At 34.2% G+C, this 25,674-nt stretch overlaps 2 protein-coding genes across 2 annotated transcripts; one reads left to right on the forward strand and one right to left on the reverse strand.

Moving 5' to 3' along the window:
* Positions 1-2,510: 2,510 nt before the first annotated feature.
* Positions 2,511-13,345, forward strand: LOC108985783 (probable inactive receptor kinase At5g10020). Its single transcript, XM_018958203.2, has 3 exons — positions 2,511-3,677; positions 8,375-10,042; positions 12,523-13,345. The coding sequence occupies exons 1-3, from the start codon at positions 2,741-2,743 to the stop codon at positions 13,098-13,100; spliced, it is 3,183 nt and encodes a 1,060-aa protein (XP_018813748.1). The 5' UTR covers positions 2,511-2,740; the 3' UTR covers positions 13,101-13,345.
* A 3,258-nt stretch (positions 13,346-16,603) lies between these two features.
* Positions 16,604-18,386, reverse strand: LOC108985775 (cytochrome P450 71AU50-like). Its single transcript, XM_018958196.2, has 2 exons — positions 17,461-18,386; positions 16,604-17,248 (listed from the first exon to the last, which is right to left on the reverse strand). Exons 1-2 carry the CDS (start codon positions 18,349-18,351, stop codon positions 16,634-16,636), a joined length of 1,506 nt encoding a protein of 501 aa, XP_018813741.1. The 5' UTR covers positions 18,352-18,386; the 3' UTR covers positions 16,604-16,633.
* Between the last annotated feature and the right edge of the window lie 7,288 nt (positions 18,387-25,674).

A 25,674-nucleotide genomic window follows, 5' to 3' on the forward strand; every position in this document is an offset into this window, starting at 1 on the left:
GAGATAAAATAAGTGATATAAATTAAAAAACATATAACATTACTCGAAAAAGATAAGATTTATGACCTTATTTAGATGATCATCTTTAAAGACACTATTTAAAAACACTATAATAATTTCAACAATCATTTACGCAATTAGAATTTAGAGTATCCGAGAGGATTGAGTTTAAATATTTAAAATACTTAAAATAATTTTTTTAAAAAATAATTACGAATTCAATTTAGGCGAGGAATAACTTGCCAACTTGAGATTTGTGTGTGTATTACGTAACAAAGACAATTGATTTGTTGGTGTTTAAACGTCTCATGGAGAGAGTCAAAAGGAAGTGTCGAAATAACAATAAATTGGACCAATCAAAATATGTCTACTTAAAAAAAATAAAAAGTAATGCTATTCATTATTATTTTTATTATCATACTTCTATTAAAATATTAAATATTATTTATTATGTCTAATTTATGAATCAATCACATCATGAAATGTCCAAAAATGATGGTAAAATAAATAATTAATAGAATTTTTAAAAATAATTTTTGAAATTGTATATATATACTTGAGCAGTGCTACTCTGTTATTTGAGTAGGACAGCTCGGTGTTACTGCTAAATGCAGAAATAATTTTTTTTTCTATTAACATTTTTTTAATGTATTTGAATATTTTTAAAAAATAAAAAAAATATATTAATATTTTTAAAATTACTTTTTTCATCATTTGATAAAAAAAAAAAAAAAAACCTAGCGATCAAACCGATATGTTTGGAGCGGCATAGTAGACTCTCTCTAAATATTTTTTTTGCTGAGTAAAAAAATAAAATTGTATTTATTAGGAGTGATGCATATCCATCACATGCAATGCCGAATCAAATTCCTTAGACAGAAGACCTTGACGCCACCGAGCAGTTAACGGCGTTAATATGCATGTCGCTGAGCTGTGTTCCACTTCTTCACTTCCCTACTTCCGTTGCGTTTCTTACCAAATACCAAGCTACGAAAACGACTCTAATCCGACAGAATTTTTATTTTTAATAATAATTTCAGTCGAAATAAAAAATCTTTAAAATTGAGATATGATCCATTAGTTGTGATTTTTTTAGATTCCTGATATGGTAAGATATTTTAAAGTCCGTATGCAACAAATTGTTTTGGGTTTTATTTGTGTGCTGAGTTATTTTTTATTATTATTTATTATTTTATTATTATTATTATTTATTTATATTATTTATTATTATTTAATATTTTATTATTATTTTTTATTACTTTTTGAATACCTCAAAGAAACTTGTTAGGTACAAATGATTTGACACACTACATAACTTTTTTTATTACAAAAAAAAATAAAATTTGAGAGAAGAATAAGATTATCTGTCTTACGAAAATTATTTTCATCTTCAATTCACATTATTTCATTAAACGAATACTCTATGTTTAATATTGGTGTACGATTTGTGCACCAAATCGCTTGTAAGAAGACTTTTCTTACTTTAAAAATATCTTATCACTCAAACGCAACCACAATATTAAAAAAAAAACCGTTTTGCCAAATTTTTTTATATATATAAAAAAAAACCTTTCTATATTTTTTCAATAAGCAAATAACCTTTTAAGATGATCAAGATGGCATATCTATTTTTTATTTTAACTTTTGTCACCTTGCGTCGTACTAGCTAATTTGTTGCATTTTAAGTGTTTTTATAAATAAATAATATTTAATCAACATATGTGATTTAAAATGAAAAAAATAGACGACAAACAACATCTTTTATTTTTCTTATAGTAACTTCTTGTATTTTGTATAGAAAAACTCCGTTATCAAGTCAATGTATAGAACATACTTAATAAAATATTTTTGTGATATAATTTAATTTAAAAGATAAATTTTAAAATTTAAATCTTATAAATTAAATCTTATCATTTAAGTGAAGTGGATAACACCGGCTTGAGAATAGAATAACTTATTTGTATATAATAATTTGAAATAAATTTTTAATTTGATGACTTTTAAAAAAGTATATGCAAGGTATTATTGAAAATATATTTTCAAAGAAAAATAAAGAGTTATATTTATTTTTAACGATTATCTTTACTATTACGTTATAAGTGGAAGATATTTTTATAGAATAATAATTTTTTTTATAAATAGCTTTATAATAATATATTTCATTTAAATAAAGAATTATAAGAAATTTAGAATAATTTATTAACTACTATTATTAAAGAGATAATAAATAATATTTATTTTTCTTAGAATAAAAAATGGTAGAATGCGAAGTTATGCGAGGCAAATGCAATAATGCAGTTTTTTTTCTTAACAAGAAGTCAGATCAGAACATATCACAGCCACGTGCAAGTTTGACCTCTTTCCATATTATTAATTATTAATAATTATCGATACAAAAGAACAAAGACGCCGGAACCTTCAAACGGCGTCAAAAGAGGGGGAGAGAGAGAGAGGGAGAGAGAGAGAGAGAGTTATAGAGAAGCTTTGTCCTTTACAGACTGTAGTTACTCACCTCCACCAACCATCTTCCTCCACCTCACTGAACCGCCATTGTTAACGGATTCTTTTTTCCCTTACATTGTCATCTATCTATATATAATTATATATATCAAACCCTAGCTCTACCATTCTCTCTTTTACACAGAAAACCAATCTATCTTTGATATTCTAGGGTTTCGAGGACTCTCTCTCTATCTCTCTTTCAATGAATCTGTAGGGGAGGTTTCCACATTGTGGTCAAATGAATCGTCTCTCACTCCCTGTTACCGCTTTCTCTCTCTACATTCTCTCTGTAGTCCTGCTGGTCTCCTCCGCATCAGACTCGGAGCTCCGATGCCTACTCGAATTCAAGAAGGGCATAAGCCACGACCCGCTCGGACTAGTCTTGTCCTGGAACACGTCCACGCTCTTGTTGGACACCAATGCCTGCCCCAACTGGCGCGGGATAGTCTGCGAAGAAGGCTCCGGCAACGTCACCGGCATCGTCCTCAAGAGCTTGGGCCTCGGCGGCGATTTGAAGTTCCACACTCTTGCCGGCCTCAAGATGTTGAAGAATCTCAGCGTGTCAGGCAACCACTTCACGGGCAGGGTCGCCCCGGTGCTGGGAACTATCACTACGTTGCAGCATTTGGATCTGTCCGATAACAACTTCTACGGCCCGATTCCGGCCCGGATGAACGACTTGTGGGGGCTTAATTATCTGAATTTATCTTCTAACAATTTCATCGGCAGGTTTCCGAGCGGAATTCGGAATTTACAGCAACTGAAAGCGTTGGATTTGCATAGGAATCAGCTGCGGGGTAACATTGGTGATGTATTATCGGAGTTGAGAAATGTAGAGTCTGTGGATTTCAGTTACAACAGGTTTTACGGTGGGCTATCAATGGGTTCGGAGAATATTTCCGGCTTAGCTAATACAGTTCGTTCTTTGAATCTGAGCCATAACGAATTGAATGGTGAGTTATTCAAGAGTGAAGTCATCGGATTGTTCCGGAACTTGGAGGTTTTAGATTTGGGATATAATCGGATTAGTGGAGAGCTACCTTCATTAGGGTCGTTGCCGAGTTTGAGGGTTTTGAGGTTGGGGGGTAATCAGTTGTTTGGGTCGATACCGGAGCAATTGTTAGATAGTTCTGTGCCACTGGAGGAATTAGACCTTAGTGGCAATGGGTTTACAGGTAAAGAATTTCACCTCTGCTTACATTTAATTATCACTTGCTTGATAAAAGGCTTTGGAAAGTATGTGTTTGTTTGCTTGATTGCGTTACTATACCATGTTGGAAATTGGAATATTAAGTCCACGAGTTATATGCTGTGAGACATCTAATCTGCGAAGCCTATACATATACATGCTCTTTTACACATTCTCTTATAGGTATTTTGTTAAAGTGTGCTACGGGTATTTGAACTTTTTTGATATTTAAGGTTTTGTAGATCTGAAGTTTATCTCATTTGATCAATTTTTTGGGTACTGGGTATGATTCAGTCCTAAGATCTCTGTCTACCTCAATCTCAACCCTTGCCCAAGCCAAGCCTGAATGCCTTAGATTTTACAGTTATCGATTGCTTTGTTTTCTGTCTTGAGCTGTTAATAAAATGTTTATCGATATAAAGTTGCTTCCATGGTCGATCGTGATTTATAGTTGAAAGCTGAAAGGTGCAGGACCTCTTGTCTGAGAGTGCACAACCTGTGAGTATAAAAACTGTTCAAGCAAAATTGCAGACTAGAAAATGAATATGGAATAAAATTAAGTGAATTAACTTCTGTTCGCTCAAAAAAAATTCTGGTGAAAATTTGCACTAATAAAGCTACTTTAAAAAACTATTTTATACCAATTTATTGTTATTAAATTTATATCCAGTGAATACTTTTGCTTTCTGCTCATAAATTTCAGTTTGCAAATGTTCATATTGGTTTAGATGGTCATAGGTGGAAACCTTTTATTTCACTGGCAAAGATTCAAGCCTAGAACTATCCTGGCATTCCCGACTTTTTTACCATCTGACTTGAGATAAACAGAAAGCGCATGCACGAATGTATGTTCAAATGGAGGATTTAAGTTATGATGCAAGAAAAATTGCATGTCATTCCTGAGGCTCAAATTCCTATTTGCACAGCTTAAGGTTGCTCTTGGTTTAAAATGAAGCCTTAGAGTGTAGTTAGAAACTGTCTTTTCTTCATAAGCGAGAATAAAATTTTATTGATTGAAAAGAGGCACAGTCCAAGTACACAGGAAGCATACACGGATAACAGATTACACCTGGCATCATCTAGGAACTAGAAATGGATACAAGCAAATTGTGAAAAGCATCCCCATTACAATCAATGACGGAAGCCCAAGAAAAAAGAGCGTTGTAGAAGAATCTTTTCAGCTCATCCAAGGATCTCTGCCGGTCTTCAAACACCTTTAAAAATCAATGATTGATTTTTCAACCATTTGAATTGTTAAAGTAGTGGCAGTAATAGCAACAAATAAATCAAAATTATCAAACAGTGGCCACCTTTTAGATGTGCATCAAAGCTAAAGTAAAGCTTGCATCAGGAGATATATATGGCTTGTGAGCTGTGAAGGTGTAAATATCAAAGTACATGATGGTAACCATCACTTACCCACTTATAGTAGAGAAGTGAGTTGCATGTGGTTTGAGTATCAACTACATCAAGATCCTCCGCAACTTGTAGCCTTCTGCTTTTTGGGTAAGTCCTAAACCCTTCTTGCACAGTCAGATACCCTAGGGCTTGTTGGGTTAAGTCAGCTTTGAAAAAAATTTCAAGTTCAATCCATACATCTTTCAATCTCAAAACAAATTTTCTATTTCAACTTTTCACCCAATCATTTGCCAATATTTCAGTGAAAAGTGAATACTTTTCTTTATCTGTAAACAAGAATTTTATTGATGATATAGAAGTGAGTGAAAAATACAAAAAACAAAACAACTTTTACAAAAACAAAAACAAAACTACCCCAAAAAATTTTATTCCAACAACTTTTCAACTCTAGCTATCCACTTTCACACACTCCAATACAACATATTTTAAAAAAAAGTTCTTATTCAAAATTTTCTATCTACTTTCACAACACCCAATAACCACTACATTTAAAAAAATTCTCAAAAATTCTCAAAACATTTTCAAAATCCGTCTTAATCTAACATACCCCTAAAATCTTTGATTTACCTGAACACAGCCCACACCTAAGTGTATATACTTGGGATGCTTTCCAAATCTGTCCAATGCCATCATGAAAAACATTTTTGAGTTTACAAGCATATAACAAGATAAAAGTAAACATGAAGTATATGAGTTTAAGAAAAGGGTTCTGTTTTGCTTGCTTCTTCATCAGGATTTCTTCCATGAGTTTCCTGCTATTGAATTTCATCCATTCTGAGTCTGTAATCAAGTAATGAAGCAAGTTACATGTTCAAGATTGTTGGGGAAATTTTATTAAGTGAAAGAGGGTGTTACCCTTGTACACAAGAAGTATAAAAGAGATCCATCTAACTAGCAAAAGGATAGAGCTAAAAAAATTATTGAAAAGCAAAGATATGAAAAGTAGAACTCTATATTTTTATCTTTTATAAAAAAAAGTAAATTAGAACTATTTTGGCCACAGTCCAATGAAAGAGGGTGTTAAGAAAGCCTATTGCTATCAATAAAATTTCTTGCTTAACTAAAAAAAAAAAGAGGTTATTCAGAAAGGACTTGAGCTCCAGCACCGATTTCTCTCAATCCTCAAAATTACAATATTCTCTCCAACAATGGGGGTCATTCTTCACAATAGTGAACATTGATGGCTACCAAACTGGACTTTCCAACATGTTAAGAGATCCACTGCACAAGAAGACATAACCCAATCATCTCAGAGAGGCCAAAGAACCATGGTCCTTAGAAGGCTAGCAACCTAACAATGCAAAAGTAGATTTATTGATAATAACTATTTTAGCACATTTGATAATTAATCATTGCTAGCTATGTTCTAAACCAGAAGGTACACAATTTAAATAACTTGAGGAAGACATTTTCAGAATAGCTCTATTGGGGAAATGGTTAGGGTGCTATGCTATGGAGAGGGAAGCTTTGTACTGGTTGGTGGTGGAAGCCAAATATGGTAGCATGTGGGGTAGGTCTTCAAATTAGGTCAGTGAAATGTTTGGGGTCAAGGTGTGGAAAAACATCAGGAGGTGGGTAATGGGTCTAAAATCCCTTTCTTGGTATGATTTTTGGTGTGGGGACCAGCCCTTAAAGACAATTTACCTGAGTTGTTTTGGTTATCTCGTTGCAAGGAGATTTTGGTTGCAGAACACTTGCAGTTGTTAGATAATATGCCTTAATGGAATGTTATTAAATAAGCCTGTGAATGGAGACGGAGTTTTCTTCTTCCTTCAACCGCTTGTATTCTTTTAGATGGAGAAGTTGTGGCGATGATAAAATGTATTGGATCTTGTCCAAGCAATGAATATATAAGGTTAAATCATTTTCAAAGCGCTCATCCCTCCAGTTGGCTCATCATTTCCCTGGAAATGTATTTGGAGAAACTTCTTTGATCGGATGATTGCCTCAGTAAATATTTTGTTTTGTAAGTATGTAAGTAAGAAACTTTATCGAAAAGCTTAGGAAATATTTTTTTGTATAAGTAAAAGGTTAAGCTGATAGGATAGGAAAGGTTTCAACGTCGGAGAATTTGAGGAATAGGAATATTTCAGTATTGGTCGTGTTTTTGTTCAAGTAAAATGAGAAAAATATGGATAATCTTCTGCTACATTGTGAGTTGGCTAAAAAAGAATAAGTTATGCCTGAGATGGTGGTGAAGTTGTTGACATGTTGGTGGAATCCTTGTGATAGTCACAAAAATTCCAATGTGTAGAGGATGGTCCTGTAGTGCTTAATGTGGTGCATTTGGCTTGAATGAAATGCCTGAACTGTTGAGGACCAGGAGTGGACATTAATGGATTAACAGCCACAATATTCAACAATCTCTTTACTTGGATGACTGATCACAACATCCCTCATTTCTCCAGCATATGAATTTTGCTCACGTTCTCCTACTTCTGGCTAGTTAAGTGTATCCTCTGTGCTTCTAGTAAGAGATGAAGAGAAGTGAGGGGAAAGGAAAAATAACTCAAGTGACATATGTTTGTTGATTGGTGTTGCATGTGCAAGAGATGAATAGAAGTGAGGAAAATGCCAATAATCTTTCATTCACTATGAGACTGCTAGTGCCCTATTGTATTTTCGGTTTCTTTGGGATGGCATGATCATCCCTAGACAAGTGGTTGGTCCGGTTGCTTGTTGGGGAGGACGGTTTGGTAGTCATCAAAAGTATTACTGTGGAAGATGATTTTTGAGAGCTTAATGCGTCACATTTGTTGAGAAAGAAATTAAGTTTAAAGACTATAAGAGGACTATAGTGTAGTTAGTGGCCTTTTTGTTTCAAATCCTTTACAAATGAATGGTTGCTTATGGATGTATCTCTATTTTCAATGATTTCTTGATCTTTATTTTTCTTTTTCAAATTGGATTTATCTCTTGTATACTTCCTCTGTTCTTGGCTGCCCCTTCTGAGTTTCAATAAAATCTTGGCTAAGCAGATTAGCTCCATCAGACTAGCTTTTCAAGCTTACGTTTAGTAACAGTAATTCGAAAGTTCAACATGAAACGTGCAGATTAAATGCTAAGATTTCTTAACTGCTCTTGAGAAACAACACACCAATTTTAGCTGGACTTTTCATGCTGGTAACTCTTTTAAGAATGTATATGTGACTTATATTCTCAGTTCGAGATTGGGTGTCATCGTTTTTATTTTCTTGTGAGTATTATATCTTGAATGCATGTTTTGACAATCAGTACTCTCCATTTTGCATTTTGTGTGTACAGGTCCAGTTCTTGGGATTAATTCCACAACTTTGCATTCTTTGAATCTTTCGTCAAATGGTTTATCCGGCTCTTTGCCCAATTTTGTGAGAAGTTGTAAAATAATGGACTTAAGCAGAAATTCAATCTCTGGTAACATCACTATCATGCAAAATTGGGTGACCGTGCTGCAGGTTCTTGATTTGAGTTCCAACGAACTGTCAGGAAGCATTCCAAACTTGACTTCTCAGTTTGATAGCATAACAACTCTTACTCTGAGAAATAATTCCCTAGTAGGTACCTTGCCTCCAATACTGGGAACCTATCGTAGCTTGTCCTCAGTTGACCTCAGTTTAAATAGACTTAGTGGGCCGATTCCTGGCAGTTTCTTCACTGCAGTAACATTGACAAGCCTAAATCTTTCAGGAAATAATTTTTCCGGGAATATTCCTCTTCAAAGCTCACATGCAAGTGAGTTATTAACTCGAACTCCATATATGCAGATGGAATATCTTGACCTCTCCGATAATTCCTTAACAGGTTCCTTGCCTACTGACATAGGTGACATGGCAAGTCTCAAACTATTGAATCTAGCAAGGAATGTCTTTTCAGGACAGCTACCAAATGAATTGAGCAAACTTGCTAGCCTGGAGTACCTTGATCTATCTAAAAACAAATTCAAGGAAACTATTCCCAAAAATCTTCCGTCCAGCTTAAATGTATTTAATGTGTCCTACAATGAATTATCCGGTGATGTTCCAGAAAATTTGAGAAGGTTTCCTCCATCTTCATTTCATCCTGGAAATGAGTTGCTCAACGGAGTAAATGGTTTTCCAAGAACTTCTGTTCCAGATAGTATTCATTCTCCAGGGAAACAGCATACTTCTAAGGGGACTGTTAGATTGGCAATCATTCTTGCCTCGGTTGGTGCTGCTATGATGATTGTTTTTGTCTTAGTGGCTTATCACCGAGCACATCTTAAAGAATTCCGTGGAAGAAGTGGATTTAGTGATCAAGATACAGGGGGAAATGTTAAGTTAGGAAGATTTGCCCGGCCTTCCCTCTTCAAGTTTCACAGGAATGTTGAGCCCCCACCCACTTCCTTGAGTTTTTCAAATGATCACTTGCTGACTACAAATTCAAGGGCATTACCTGGGCAGGCAGAGTTACTAACTGAAACTGGTGAGCATGTTTTGCCTGAAGGAGTAGCAACTAGTTCAGCTTCCATGAATCCTAGTGTGCTGGATAATCATCCTGCAACATCTGGAAGGAAGTCCTCCCCAGACTCCCCATTAGCTTCCTCACCCCGTTTTATAGAGGTGTCTGAACAACCTGTCATGTTGGATGTGTACTCGCCAGATAGGTTGGCTGGAGAACTGTTCTTCCTGGATGCTTCGCTGGCATTTACTGCTGAGGAGTTATCTCGTGCTCCGGCAGAAGTGCTTGGCAGAAGCAGCCATGGCACACTGTATAAAGCTACTCTAGACAGTGGACATTTTTTGACTGTGAAGTGGTTACGGGTGGGACTTGTAAAGAATAAAAAGGAATTTTCTAGAGAAGTTAAAAGAATTGGCTCTATAAGACATCCATGTATTGTTCCATTACGAGCATACTATTGGGGGCCAAGAGAACAAGAGAGGCTTCTTTTAGCAGATTACGTACGGGGAGATAGCTTGGCCCTACATCTTTATGGTAAGAACTCTGAAAACCTTGTTTTTTAAGCCTCGTTTGTTTTTGTAGATGAGATGAGTTGAAATTAAAGTTAAAAGTTAAATAAAATATTGTTAGAATATATATTTTTAATATTATTCTTGTTTTGGAATATGAAAATTTTGAGTTGTTTATTTTATTTTGTGTAGGAATTAGAAAAGTTGTAATAATTAGATTAGATGAGATAAGATGAGTTGAGAGAAGTTGTGAAAACAAACGAGACCTTAGTCTCTAATAGCTATATCTCTGGTGTTTCTCTTTGTAATTTTTCTCATTCCTCCCGTGTTAATGAAATTATCTCATCATATATTTTATTCTTTCAATACCATGTAAATTAAGCATGTTTAAAGAATGGAGTCTTCTCTTGCCATGGTGATTTTTTTATGCTTTGTTTATTTTATTTTTGTTAGTCTTGGGATGGTTAGTGAAAGTCTACATCAAACATGGGACTTGATAGCAGAGCTACCTTCAAACAGTTCACTTAGCTTTATGGCATTTTATCTGACCAGTGTGCTGTGATGGATAGTGTTATCGGCAAACACTCGCCAAGTTAATTTTCGTGTAATAAACACTTAGTGGGTAGCTTATTTCTTTTTAACTTTTATTGTTGCAGTAAATGCCAATATCTGAGACATGCAATTCTACATAATATATATATTTTTTTGATCGGTAAATAAGAATTTTATTGATGATAGAATGTAAGGCAATTGAACACAATATTATAGGACAAATGATAACGCTTTCCTCTAACCCATTTATAAAAATGGCACGTGTCCTTTGAGCATGTGATATGCACATGCTTTTTTAAAAGTTCAAGTTAAAAAAGTGACATGAATCTCTTCATTAAAAAAGCATGTGCTTGTCACATGCTCAGGGGACGTGTGGCAATTTTTTATATGGTTGGGAGGAAACTTCCTCCAACCTGGTTGGAGGAAAATTGTGTCGCATTATAAATACCTAGATGAGAACTTCTGATTTCAACATATCAATAGATGTATTTACACCCGATCTGGATTTCAGATCCACTTCTCTGATGTTAAAGTGAAGTGAGGTGCTGTGTCCCATTCTAAGTGTATATAGTCATTATTGCCTCATTAAGCTCACATTGAGTCATGGTTGGTTTTTTCTTTTTTTACAAGTCATGGTTTTTATCTGATCACATCTTATGTTTGGAGGATAAATGTTCCACAATTGGCTATGTGAATATGGTGTTTGCATGCATGGTCCAGTATAGGTATCATAATATCAACCCTCATAATTATCTTTCATTTCTCCTAGAAATTGGCGTCCTGGACTGTATTCTATTTTAATTATGCTTGCTGTCCTGTCTATGAATGAGGCTTACCATCAGATTATTGGACGCTTTACTTGGAAAGTATAATTAACATTTTTTTTTGTTAGTAATAAGAAATTTTATTGACTAGTAAATAGGCTTAGCCCCCAAGTACATATGAAGTATACAAGAGAAAACATCTAAATACAAGCTAGGAACTAGAAAAAGCTAAAAGCTAGTCATGAAAAAGTATAATTAACATTACACACAGTTTTGGATATCACCTCCCTCTGGGCTATCCATCTTTCTGCAGATGGAGAAATAGGATTCAATGCATAATGTTGCTATGGGAATGAACTTCTAGTGCTTGGCTGTGCATAGAGCTTTTGCCACAAGACAACTTTTATAACCTAGAGATATCAATTTGCCATCAGAAATGTTTTTGTTACAAGAACAATTTACCTGTATTTGATATGGCTTTAGATTCAAACCTATATCTGAGCAAATTCAGCAGGTAAGTTCAGGCAGATAATGAATAAATGATCAGTAGCAACAATAAAATGATGCAGACACATACGTGATTTTGAACTTGGTCCTTCAGACATGTCAACTGCTTGATGATTTGGCCAGTAAAGTCTAGTGCTTAACAGAGCTGCTGTTGTAAGTTGTAACAGGGCTAACTGGTTTTTTTTTTTATAATTGTAAGTATATTAATAAAAGAATAGGCAAAAGCCATGTTCAGTACAAAGAATGTCCTAGCTAAGTAGGAACATTGGAAATAAGGAAAGCATGGAGATCTTGGCCATTAAAGTTAACGGAATTGGCCCAAGTACAAAGAGTTCTAAACAAGAAAGCCTTTAGTTCCTCTATTGATCTTTCTTTGTCATCAAAAGTCCGTTCGTTACGCTCCTGCCATAAACACCACATGACACAAATAGGCAACATCTTCCATATATTTATTTATTTATTTTTAAATAAATGAGCTAGCTTTCTGCAAGCTTTAGTTTTTGTGGTGCCCTTCGCTCCTGCCCTTTTTAGGAGCATTAGAGAACGGAGCGCATTGGGTTTCAGACCTACCATAGTCAAGCAATCTTGATTTACAAATGCTTGTGCACTTGTGTATGCAGCAGTACTTGACATGCAATGAGCTCTCTCTTAGTTTTTGAATATTTCTCTTTTTTCAATGCAGAAACTACACCTCGTAGATACTCCCCATTATCGTTCAGTCAAAGACTAAAGATTGCCATGGATGTTGCTCACTGCCTGTTATACCTTCATGATAGAGGTCTGCCACATGGAAATCTGAAACCAACAAATATACTCCTGGAAGGTCCTGATTACAATGCCCGCCTTACTGATTATGGTCTTCACAGGCTTATGACGTCGGGTGGCATTGCGGAGCAAATATTAAATCTTGGAGCACTTGGATACTGTGCTCCAGAACTTGCTACTGCTGTTAAACCAGTTCTGTCATTCAAGGCAGATGTCTATGCACTTGGAGTGATTATAATGGAACTGTTAACCCGGAGAAGTGCTGGTGACATAATATCAGGCCAGTCGGGAGCTGTTGATCTTACAGATTGGGTTCGACTATGCGATCAGGAAGGACGGAGAATGGATTGTATCGACAGAGACATTACAGGTGGGGAAGAAACTTCCAAAGCAATGGATGAATTGCTCGGAGTCTCGATCAGGTGTATTCTCCCAGTAAATGAGAGGCCTAACATCAGACAAGTCTTGGACGATCTCTCTTCTGTATCTGTTTGAAAATTTTTGTACATGGGTCTTGGAATTAGTTTTTTTGGTTCCTTGACACCCCCTCCCCCCCAATGTTTCTCTTAATTCTTTTCTCCTTAATTGGTTTCAAGCCTTGTGATTTTGGGCTAAATGATCAAATTCTTTTGTTATTTTGAAAATCTTCTTGTAAAGAGACCTGCATCCGTTGATTATTTGACAGTCAGTGCTTGGGTTTGATCTAAATTGAGAAGGATTTTGATTCTTTTGGGTTCTCAGCATGTTCTTTTTTGACAGGCATATAACATGGCTCGCAACGTGAAAAGGGAATATTTGCCCTTTTTATTTCCCCCACCCTCTTGTGGTTATTTTTCTAGTGTTATTTGCTCCTTTTTAGACTCTGGTAAGGGAAACAAGCCATTTCATTCTCATTTTTGCTTGAAAGCCGGTTTGATTTGGAGAATATGAAGGCGTTTACACGCACAAAATTTAAATAACGTAATGTTCCTGAATTTCCAGAGTTGGAGCCCAAGAGTCTGTTTGGGGTTGTGGCATGAGTCTTAAAAAATGCTTAAATAGTTTTAAAAGCTCTTTAATGGAAAAATTAAATGTTATATATTAAAGTATTTTTTAATTTCAAATAAGTTAAAAATTTCGTTTCAAACATATTTTTTTTGGATAATGCAGAACGTAATTCAAATTTTAAAAATATTGTCAATAGATAAAAATACTCATACAACTTTTAAATAATTACAACTTTTAAACTCTTAAGGATGTCATAATCTTTAAAAATTCAAATAATCATTATTTTTATCTTAATTTATTTCTAAACATACATAACATGTTTGTAAGTATTTTAAACATATTATTATCAAATAAAAAATAAATTTTTAATAATAAAATTTATTACTTAAATTATAAATTATAAATTATATTTCTCACTACAATTCCAAATATATACTAAAGAGTTGCTACTGCTAAAGCCCATAAAATCGTCTCTTTTCCTTGCGTAAAGAAAGTAAAGAAAAATCTACCTTCAGTAGTTTCAACCTATAAAAAAGAGGCTTTAATAAGTTCCTCAAGGCTTGGGAGTTTCAACCTAATAAATACGGTCCTTTTTTCACTGGTCGCGTTTGCAATTTTGATAAGATGAGATATTTTATTAAAAATTAAATAAAATATTATTAGAATATAATTTTTTAATATAATTTTTATTTTGAGATTTAAAAAAATTAAATTATTTATTATATTTTGTGTGAAAGTTTGATAAAGTTGTAATGATGAGATGAAATGATTTTGTATATCCAAATCGGGCTCATGAAGGTGAGGCTTTTTCTCTCTAGGTTGCCTTGGTAAGCTTAGGCCCTATTTGGTTGTTTTTTTTTTGAAACCAAAGAACCTCGTGTATTCATTCATCATACTGTAAACCTGAACAATTTATATCCTTACATACTTGTAAAAAAGTAAAAGCAGGACATTCATCTATCCATATTTGGTTGTTAGACTATACTGAGATCAACTCAATGCAATCTAATTTTAAGCTGAGTATAATATTCAAATATCTAACTCTCAAATCAATAAACTCATATAAACTCAAAACCTCTTTACATTTGAGATCCACAACTTTTTTCAATACAATATATCTTTACACGCGAGACCCACAACCCTTTTCAAATTCTCATAAATATATCTAAACTTATTTTAACATCTAAAGTCTAAATACATTTAAATTTGTCATAAGTGAGCCCTATAAAACTTACTCTATCATATCAATTCATTACTATTCATAAAGAACTCAGTTCATCTCGATTCAACTCAACATCTAAACGTAGAGTTCCTATCTCTCGGGTTTAAGTCTGGGGAGTTTGGGAGTATGAAGGGAGATTTGTCCAGTATGTATGAGAATCTCAAGTTAACTGAAGATGAACAACAGGAGGTGGAGATCAATGAGGAAGATATACGCTGGACTGTGGAGAAGAGCAAGAAGTGCATAATGGCATGTGTCATGGCTGAAAAGGAAATCAACAGAGGTGCTTTTAAAAATACATTACCCAAAGTTTGGCAAACAGAAGGTAAAGCAGTATTTACTGAGATGGGAAGGAACAAATTCTTAATTGAATTTGCACAAAGTGATGATAAGAGAAGGGTTATGCATGGTCGTCCGTGGTCCTTTGATAAGTTTCTAATTTGTTGAAAGGACTGTGAAGTGTTGTTACAATTCCAGGGATGTTCAGTTTACATCTGAACCTTTTTGGATCCAATGTCACGACTTACCATATGCTGGCATGAACTATGGTATGGGGGGAGAAAGATAGGACAGACTGTGGGAGAGGTACTCAGAGTGGATGTGAATGGTGGTGGAACGGATGGGGGGAGTTTTTTACGCACCAAAGTTATGGTGGACTTGTCTAAACCTTTGGCAAGAGGAAGGTTTCTGAGGCTTGGGAATAAGAAGTACTGGACCTCTTTCAAATATTAGAAGTTGCCTAATTTCTGTTATCACTATGGTTTGATCAATCACTTGGTTGGAAGATGTGCTAAAATGGAGATGGAACTGAGTGCTAAGGAAAGTTTCACCCCTCAGTATGGTGCATGGCTTCGGGCTAGTTCAAAAAGGCCTTCTTCCAATGGTTTTCCGGCAAGGCAAGGTGAGACAGATGCAGCTTCATCGGAAAGTCATAGGAGAAAGGCCATAGCAGAGGATCTCAAGGAATTTTCTAAGCAAGGAAAAGATGCACAAAAAAAGGGCGAGGAGGAGGATTCTCAGGGAAATCCCTTAACTGTAGGGGATGTACAATATTTTATGTCTAAAAGGGATGGTTTAAAACTCTCTGAGGAGAGCATTACTTTGGAGGTTTTCCCCCCTTTATTCATCCATTGTGATTACAATATGAATGAGAAGTCTTATTCCTTCAAAAAAAAAAAAAAAAAAGGATGCTTTAATAATTTGTAATCCAATGACATAACTCTCTCTAATGCAGAAGAGGACTTTCCGGCTCTCTCTATGCAATCTAAAAAACAAGACTTTTCAACTCTCGTTAATGATATTTTGCTCCTATTTAGTCAAATCATCCACTCTCATTCACTTCATTAATAATAATTAAATAATATATAATTAATTTTAAAATGGTTAAATTAAAGTGTATATATGTATATATATAATTTCATTAGTAATTTTCATATGAGAGCTTTCTAGTTTCTTATTAAATTTCTTTTTAGCATACCTATTTAGCTTTATAACTATCGGATTCATAAAGTTCACTATTTTGAGAAACTTCAAGAGCCTTTAATTATTTCTCTTGATGACTAGTTACTTTATCACATAATATAAACATATATATATATATATATATATATTTTATCTTACTCTACATTCGAGCAAAGTTTGTAAATCAAGGTGCTAATGTTGACACTTAGATTTTATTTATTACATAGTACTGAATTCAAGCAAACTTTAGTTACATAATACTATTTTCTTCTACAAAACTAAATTATTCCTTTGCATACAAATCTACGCATTCCAATTGCAGAAATCAGCAACCAAAAATAGAGAAAATATAAATTTGTCAATGGTGAAGGCGATAACGAGGAATGGCAAGTAGATGCTTGGCTCTAGGAACAGTAATACCAAACGCCTCAGTCATATCCAACTCAGTTGGCTGTATGTTATCTGGAAGGTCCCAATCAAAGCAATGCACAAGTTGTGCTAGCACTAGCCGGAACACAGTCAGACCCAATTGCATCCCTGGGCAACTTCTTCTGCCAGCACCAAATGGGATTAGTCGGAAGTCACGTCCCCTGAGATCTATGTTACTCCCAACAAACCTCTCCGGGAAGAACTTCTCTGCATCACTCCAAACACTCGGATCTCTCCCGATGGCCCATAAGTTTATCATCACTCTAGACTTTCCGGGTATGTGGAAACCATTAACTGTGCAATCTTCCCTGGCCTCATGAGGAATCATAAGTGGTGCTACTGGATGTAGCCTTAAGGTTTCCTTTACAATCATGTCCAAGTACTCCAATCTATCCAAGTCTGCTTCCTCTACCATCCTCTTCAAGCCAACCTCAGTTTCTAACTCCTTTTGAAGCTTCTTCATTACCCGTGGATGCTTCATTAGTTCTGAGAGTGCCCACTCAATTGCCGTTGCCGAAGTGTCCATCGAGGCTGCAAGCATGTCCTGCCACCAAAATTTTGATATGTGAAATTAGCGTAATATCTGAATCCAATTGTAGAGTTATACATAATTCTGTTCTTCACGCATCTATTTGACTACGTTAAGTATTACACAACTACCTAATAAACTATAAGTTTTATAAATCTTTTTTGACTTATACTTTGATTCCTTGCTAAATCAATACATGAATGCAAGTGGTATGAAAACTTACTTACCAAAATGATGGCTTTGATGTTGGACCTTTCAATAGAGTACTCAGATTCTCTTGACCCCATGAGCCTCAGCATGACATCAACAAAGTCGTCGTTGGTCTTATTTTCATCCTTGGACTGGATATGCTCATCAATGATCTTCTCAAAAAAATTATCCAAGATCTTACTAACAGCCTTCATGCGTCGTGTTAGCCCCTGAAGATCAAAGGGACGAATACAAGGAATATAATCGGCTAGGTTAGGAACTGCTCCAAGATACAGAACCTCGTGCATTACAGCCTTGAATCCCTTCTCATCAAGATCTTTGTCCTCGTACTTCTTCCCAAACACCATACGGCATGACATATCCGCATTCAGAGATATAAGCTTGGCACTCAGATCTACAGCAACACAATTACTGGCGGCCTCTTGAATAAACTTCACCAGTAGGCCAGTCTCTTCATTTCTCATGGATTTGAAAGAATCGATTTTAACGTTGCTAAGCATTTCGAGGGTGCACATCTTGCGTATGTTGCGCCAATAAGAGCCGTACGGAGCAAAGATCATGTTCCTTTGCCCATAATTGATGTGCTTTGCAGACACCATAGGTGGTCTACTAGCAAACACAAGGTCGTGTGCTTTAAGGAAGAGCTCGGCAGCTTGAGGCGAGGAGACAACAATAGCAGGCACCAAACCTAAGCACAAGTGCATGATGGGGCCATATTTCTGGGCTAGTCGCTGTAGATTTCGATGAGGCAACTCCCCCAAAATATGAAGGCTCCCAAAGATGGGGAACCCTCTTGGGCCAGGTGGTAATTTCCTATTCTTGTTCCAGCTTTTCAATGCCCATTGTCGCAGGAGATGTGCGAGCACAAGCAGTGCGAGTATGCTCCATGTCCAAGACACGGTGGCCATGTTTGATTCAGATGCGGTAAATGACCGAGTTTCAGGAGAGGTACTAGATTCAGCTGCTACTGGAGTCTCTCTTCATTCCATTCCTTGATATAGGAAGAGAAATGTTACACTCAAAGAGATCACGTGAAAAATAAAAGTGATTTTACGTGATTAGATATATCAAATCAGAAAATGTCTACTTACAAACGGCCAGGGAAACCGCGGGGGCACCGCGTCCCATGTGGCCGGTTGACTTTTCTTATATTTTGTTTCCTGTTGCATTTAAAGCCTCCAATTGAATTAAAAACTTGAAACTGACTTCATGTTTTTCTCTCGTCTTTCCTCGCATCGTCTGCATCCGCATCTGCATCCGCGTCTGCATCTGCATCTGCATCCGGAATAGATCTCTGGAAGAACATAGCCGAGTTGAAGAATAGAAAAAACATTATAATTTTAGAGAACTATAAAAATAATATATCAACTGCAAATAAAATTTTTCTTCCTCAAAATCAACTTTACCAGCTTTTTCCTCTCCTTTCATATTCTTCTGGTTTTCTCTTCATAGTCTTTTCCTAAACAACCAAAAAGGTATAGATCTATGGAAGTATAACATTTTCTTTGCTTTTTGTTCTGGTTTTTTTTTATTTTTTATTTTTATGAAGGGGTTTATGGAGATTAGAATTTGTTATCTGAAATGGTGGTGAATTGGTGGGTGGGATTTGTGTGTGCAGCAATTTCTAATAGTCCGATGATGAAGTTTGAGAGTGGGTATACTGTGTAGATGATGTTTAACAGTAGAAAGCTTGGCCTTACTCTGTTGAGGTGTTGCCCAGTGGAGAGCGACAAAATTTTTTTTTCCCATAAATAGTGACAATCTATTGTTTGGCTTGCAGATGAGAGCATATTTTAGAGAGAGAGAGGGGGGGAGGGGGTTGCAAACGACGACCACTTTCAACAGATTCGGCTACCCATAACGCTACCCACGAGTCCACGACGATGACCACCGGCACAGATTTGGCTACTCAAGACCGGCTACCCACGATGATGACCACTGGTTCAGACCCACGACGACGATGACACTCTCTTGATTTTCCATTTCCTTGTTTTGTACTTCATGACTCCGTTGGTTTTGTCACTTTCTTTTTTCTTCTCTCTTTTTCTTAATAATATATTTATTAGCAGGTTGCTCAACGGTTACTCGTCTCGGTTGTACGTAGAAGAACTGATCAAATCATGTTGGATTTATTGTATTCCACGTATTCCATTAAAATCATGTTGAAAAATAAGAGTCTCTATTCATTGTTGATATATATATATATATATATATATATATATATATATATATATGAAGAAAACTGTCTATTACAAGCAGACATTACATGAAAATAAATGCATCCTGCTACGTACAACCGGCGAAGAAAAACCACCGAGTAATCGGCTTACGTGGCTTTATGCCACATCAGTCGATATATTAAAAAAAAAAAAGATGGATACTTTGATGCGTGACTTATGAAACTAGAGACACTTCCCCAAATTTGAGAGCACAAGGACCATTAAAATTCAAAAACTCGAAACACACCTTACAATGACTTCTCCTAAACAATCCGCAACCGAGAAAAAGACTAGAACAACCAAACCCACAAAATCACCTAAGAAGCAAACTGCGGTTTTAGCCACAAATCCACCTGCTATTTTTCCTGCAAAATCTGAGAAATAAATGTGATTTCACGTGATTAGATATATCAAATCATGTTGGATTTATTGTATTCCACGTTTTCACAGACATTAACATTGTTAGGTTGAGGCAGTGACAATCGAACCACGTACGATTTGATTTGAAGTTAAGTTCTTGACTTTTGTGGAAGCACAGATAATTTTTTGTTCACATGCGGAAAGATGTGCAACTTGCACGTTGAAAACGATCCTAGATTTTATACATGAATAAATATAAAAGATGTCTCTTCAAAAAATTTATAATTTTTGCCTCTCTCTATACTTTATTTTTCTTATAGTTCTAAAATTTTATTTAATTTCTATACATTATCTATTTTTAAGGATGTGGTCTCTCCATAATTATTAAAATTAAATTTAAAAAAAATAATAAATTTATTAATATGGATCCTAAATTTTTTTGTTATAAAATATTAAACTTCTTAATAAAAAATCCAAAGTAAAAATATAAAAGAAAAAAATCATTTAAAATCAATGATTTATATGAAAAATAATTAAAAAAATTTATCTTCTAAATTTTATTGAGTAAGAAAATAATTTATTTAAACTCTTAATTATAACAATATATGTTTAATGTGACATGAAAATATCTAGATTTAGCTGATGGTCTTTAATTGCAGCTGAGTTGCCAAAGGTTGTCTGTTGGAATGACAACCCAGGACGCTGAGGTTGCCTAAGCCTGGTGAGAATGAGATGCTTTTAGCTGTCCATGGCTCATGGCTCACCCAATACAGTGGTCTTTCTAGGGGCAGGCAAAGATTGTTGCTATAAAGGGTCTCTTTACAAACAATTTTAAAGAGTCAGTGCTAAATGCCCCCATTGCCCCGCTCTTTTGTGTGTGTATATATATTTAAAAATTTTGTAAGCACAAGAGTTTTTATAAAAATAAATTTATAAATTGACATAATTTTATATAATATGTTAGATTATTTTTATTATAAATTTACAAATTGATATGTTATATTATAAAATAGATCTAACGTATCATATAAAATTATGTTAATTTATAAATTTATTTTTATTAAATTTTTTTATGAATATAATAAATTTTTTTGTGAGTATAATAATTTTATTTTTATTTTTTATTTTTTATGAAATGACTTGATATTGTCGCATCATTTAGATTCTATTGGCCAAAGGTCTATGGTGTGATCGTCACAAATTCTCAATCTTCAAAATAGAGGTATTGGTGTCAAAACCCTGTCCAAATGTATTAAAAAAATAAAAAATAGACTTTTTTTTTTTTTTGATGGGAGAAAAAATAGACTTTGGTATTAATAACACGTGGTACTACCAGACCTAGAAGGGCATAATAAGATTTGATTTGGACGGTAGACGAGATGAAATTATTTATAAATATTAATAAAATAATTTATATGTTTAATATGTTTGAATTAATATGTTTTACGAAAGTTTAAAAAATGAGATAGAGAGATTGAATAAAAATATTATAAATTTAAAATATTATTAGAATAAAATTTTTTATTTGATATTTAAAAAAATTAAATTATTTTTTATATTTTATTTAAAAATTTAAAAAATTTATAATTATTATATAATGATTAGATGAAAAAATTAAAAATTAAAAATTAAAATAAATAATATTTATATTTAAATAATATAAGGTGAAATGATATGATTTAAAAGGTTTGTGACATGATTTGGTATCTGCCATTCAATAATTTAAACTGGGGCTGGTGGCTTGACGTGATTGTTGCAATGACGTATATTTCTTTTACAACAAACAATATAGTTGGTCTTTAATTCTTAACCATAATATTTGAGTTTTCGATTATAAGAAAGCAAATTGGGTACGTACATACTCATCGTGATCATAAAAGAGATCTAGTTTGTTTTCAAAAAATATATCATTTCATTTTATTTAATTATTATAATTTTTTTAATTTTTAATATAAAATAAAATAAATAATTCAATTTTTTCAAATTTTAAAATAAGAATAATATTAAAAAATATTTTTTAACAATATTTTATTCAATTTTTTAATTTTAATCTCATCTCATCTCATCTCATCTCTGAAAACAAACGAACCTAGAAATTAGACAACTCACAAAAAAGACAAGATGTTTCATATTCTTCACAAATGACACGATCAGACAACAAAATTTAAAAAAAAAAAATTTAAATTTCATGTTCAGCACCTTAGGAAGCTGAACATAATTAAAAAAAAAAAAAAAAAAAAAAAAAAAAAAAAAAAAAAAAAAAAAAAAAAAAAAAAAAAAAAAAAAAAAAAAAGAAGCTAGCCATGAAATGCATGTGGTGTGAAAACAAAAATTAAAACTGATTTTATTCAACAAAAGAATGTACGTAATAGCAAAATTTTACATGCTCTTTTTCAATATAAGTGGATAAATTGAGTGGATAAAGTAGTATTATTTTTTTCGAGCGAGCGGTGTTATTTTGTTGTTTTTTTTTATTTATATTTTTTTTATCATTTTAAAATATTTTTAAAAAATAAAAAAAATTAATATACTAATAGTCACTTTCTTAACTATTAAATAAAAAAATTAAAAAAATATATATAAGATATCAAAATAAATGAATAAATTGAATGGATAAAGTAATATTATTCTTTTCAACATATTTGCAACAGCTAGTGTATTTTTTTCCAAGTCTAACAAATTATAGATAGTACGACAAAAAGTTCCCACAGTAACATTCGTGAAATTACACAAAAATGACTATAATATGGCCGGCTTGGAACTTTTTGTATCCTTTCGATAATATAGATCAATATTTTCGTGAACTTTTTTTCCAAGCAACTAAATTACATGAGAATATTCAAAATAATTGATCATGCATACATGTATCATTTCGAAACGACTGCACATGCACGAGATAAGCGTTTCTAAATGCTATCGTCAAATTTTTACGCCGAAGATGTAAAGCTAGATCGATCTGCATGCAGTCTTTGTTGATGATGAGAAATGACGTGATCATTACAATTTTTTTTTTAAGAACAAACTACATTTATTCATAACTAGACATATAACTTTGATCCGAGACATACATAATACAAGCTAACTATTACTTTTAAACCTTCTCAATACACAATTTGTTTTGTGATTGACATGGTCTAATCTATTGTTGTAACTCTTTACAGATAAACTGTTTAAAAGACAACACTCTATCCTAAGACGGAATAAAACAATATCATACTCTGTCTAGGACGGAGTAGAAGACACACTCTATGAACAAAATCTAAGAGAACGTATTTTTTTTTTAACCTAAAACAAGCGAAATAAAAGAAAGCATAAAAGATACATGAGAAAATAACAAATTACAGCTTGGAAATCTGTAGATCTACATTTTCAACCCTAGAGGAAATCAAAGATGCAAACACTGAGATTGTGGTGGTGCATGTCCCTCAAGCGCCACTCTGGAAGTACGGTGAAACGTTAGGTTTAAAGAAACCGATGACCCTGGTTTTAGAAAAGTCGCATGTGGCGGTGATATATCTCCCCTTACAGTGGCGCGTGGATGTCACTTGCACACTTTGGACCGTGCGTGTGGCTCATGTGCCGCTCCGTTCAACGAGATTTTTTGTCCGTTTGAAGGATCGGCGCCTTGGAAATCTTGCGGTGGGGCCCGTGATGGTTGCCTGGCTCTAGAGAACAATATATCTGCATTTCGCCTACTGTGAATGAAAAACAAACAAAACTAGAAAAATAAAAGAAAAATTAGAGAGAAAAAAGATGAGGGATAAGGGAGGAAGGGAAGAGGGAGGGAGTAGCCAAAGCTCCAACCCCCTTCTCTGATTTGAGTTTATTGAGGGGGGCTGTGTTGAGAGAAAAACTAGAGCGCATAGGATTTCCTTTTATGATCATTACAAACTTAAAGTTACTTGAGTAAAGGAAGAGACAATATTATTGTATTTTTTCTTTATAGTCATAACGTGTCATAATTATTAACCTTAGACGAACGTACAAAATATAAGAAATCAACAAAATTTTGGTTGATTTTACTCTCTATTAAGGCACATGCCTCAGCACATACTACACACATGAATCCTTATGGAAGAAATCCTCAACAACCTGATTCAGATGCAGGGGGCTCCATGACAGCAACATAACAAACTCTACAGCAAAGAATATTCGAGAATCATCTTTCTATTTTTTTTTTCATAATGCTTTTCATTGGCTATTGTATTCTATAAATACATTGTGATATTGTACATTTAAGTGTGTGAGGAAATATAGAAAATATAAGCTGTGGAATTCTCTGATCTTGGTTGATGCAATTTATCAAACACCTTGTGTGTCTCTTCATGGTACGTAATAACAAAATATTATATGTATGCTCTTTATCAATATGAGTGGGTAAAGTAGCATTATTTTTAATTATTGAGATGAGATGAAATGAAAAATTTGTAAATATTAATAAAATAATTTGAATTAATATCTTTTATAAGATTTTGAAAAATGAGAGAAAAAGTAATAATTAATAACTTAGATAAATTAAAAATAAAAATTTTATTAACAAGGAGAACCTCTATTGAATTATAAGATTTTAAAAATTTATAAATAATTAATATCTAGTTAGTTGATATTTATCCATAATAACAATATATTATATGCCTACATAAATTATTAATACATATACATAATATGATATTATATATATATTTTTTTTATTGACAAATATAATAGCATATATCTATTTCATATATGGTTCCAACATACTAGTATATGAAATTATTAAATCTTATCGACAAATTATTGTACAAATTATAAAATATAACTATTGACGCCGCCAAGGGTCTTTCAACCCTGTGGTGTTTTACTCGTCACCGAGTGGAACTACTGCCAATGGACTGCTTAACTAGATCGGGAGGGACTGCGGCGGCCAGAAAGGATTGCTTGGAAGTTTGACAGCCTCATGAGTGTCCTCCTCGCCTGTTTATTTTGGGGGGATGTTAGCCACAGGGGCCCTCAAGGGTCCCTGCCTCCGAGGCCTTAAACCTTTGTGGAAACAATTTCTTAGATGCCGATTTCGCTACCTATAATGGAGATACCACTGCGTGCGCCGAAATCCATCGGAGGAGAAACTTATATTAACTTCTCGAAGGAGGAACTAGACAGATCTGCTCAGCCATTCCGATATTCATTGGTGATGAAATTTCTCCGTCAACGCTCATCTCTAGACGTAATCCGAGCTTTCATTCGCAATCGATGGGGGCTGGTGTCTCAACCAGTTGTTTCTAGCATGCGGACTTCACTGCATGTGTTTCTCAGATTTGCAAAATTGGAGGATTTTTGCAAAACTTTTGCTCGGGAGGCCTGCGACATCAAAGGTACGCCCTTTCCTCTATTCAAATGGTCTACTGATTTTTCGGAGGAAAAGGAACCATCATTGGTCCCTGTTTGGGTATTTTTTCCTAGGTTGCCTCCCAATTTTTATCATGAGGATTTTTTGCGTAATCTTGTGTTGCCAATGGGAAATTACTTACGTAATGATAACAACACGAGGTGTGCTACTCGGACAGATGGAGCGAGAGTATGCATTGAGATGGATGCATTGCTGAAGCCAATAGAGGGCTTTTGGATTGGTATTCCGAGGGCCACACAAAGTTGATACCAGTATGTGATATATGA

This window comes from Juglans regia, chromosome 1 (genome assembly GCF_001411555.2).
Source record: "Juglans regia cultivar Chandler chromosome 1, Walnut 2.0, whole genome shotgun sequence".
Taxonomy (NCBI): Eukaryota; Viridiplantae; Streptophyta; class Magnoliopsida; order Fagales; family Juglandaceae; genus Juglans; species Juglans regia.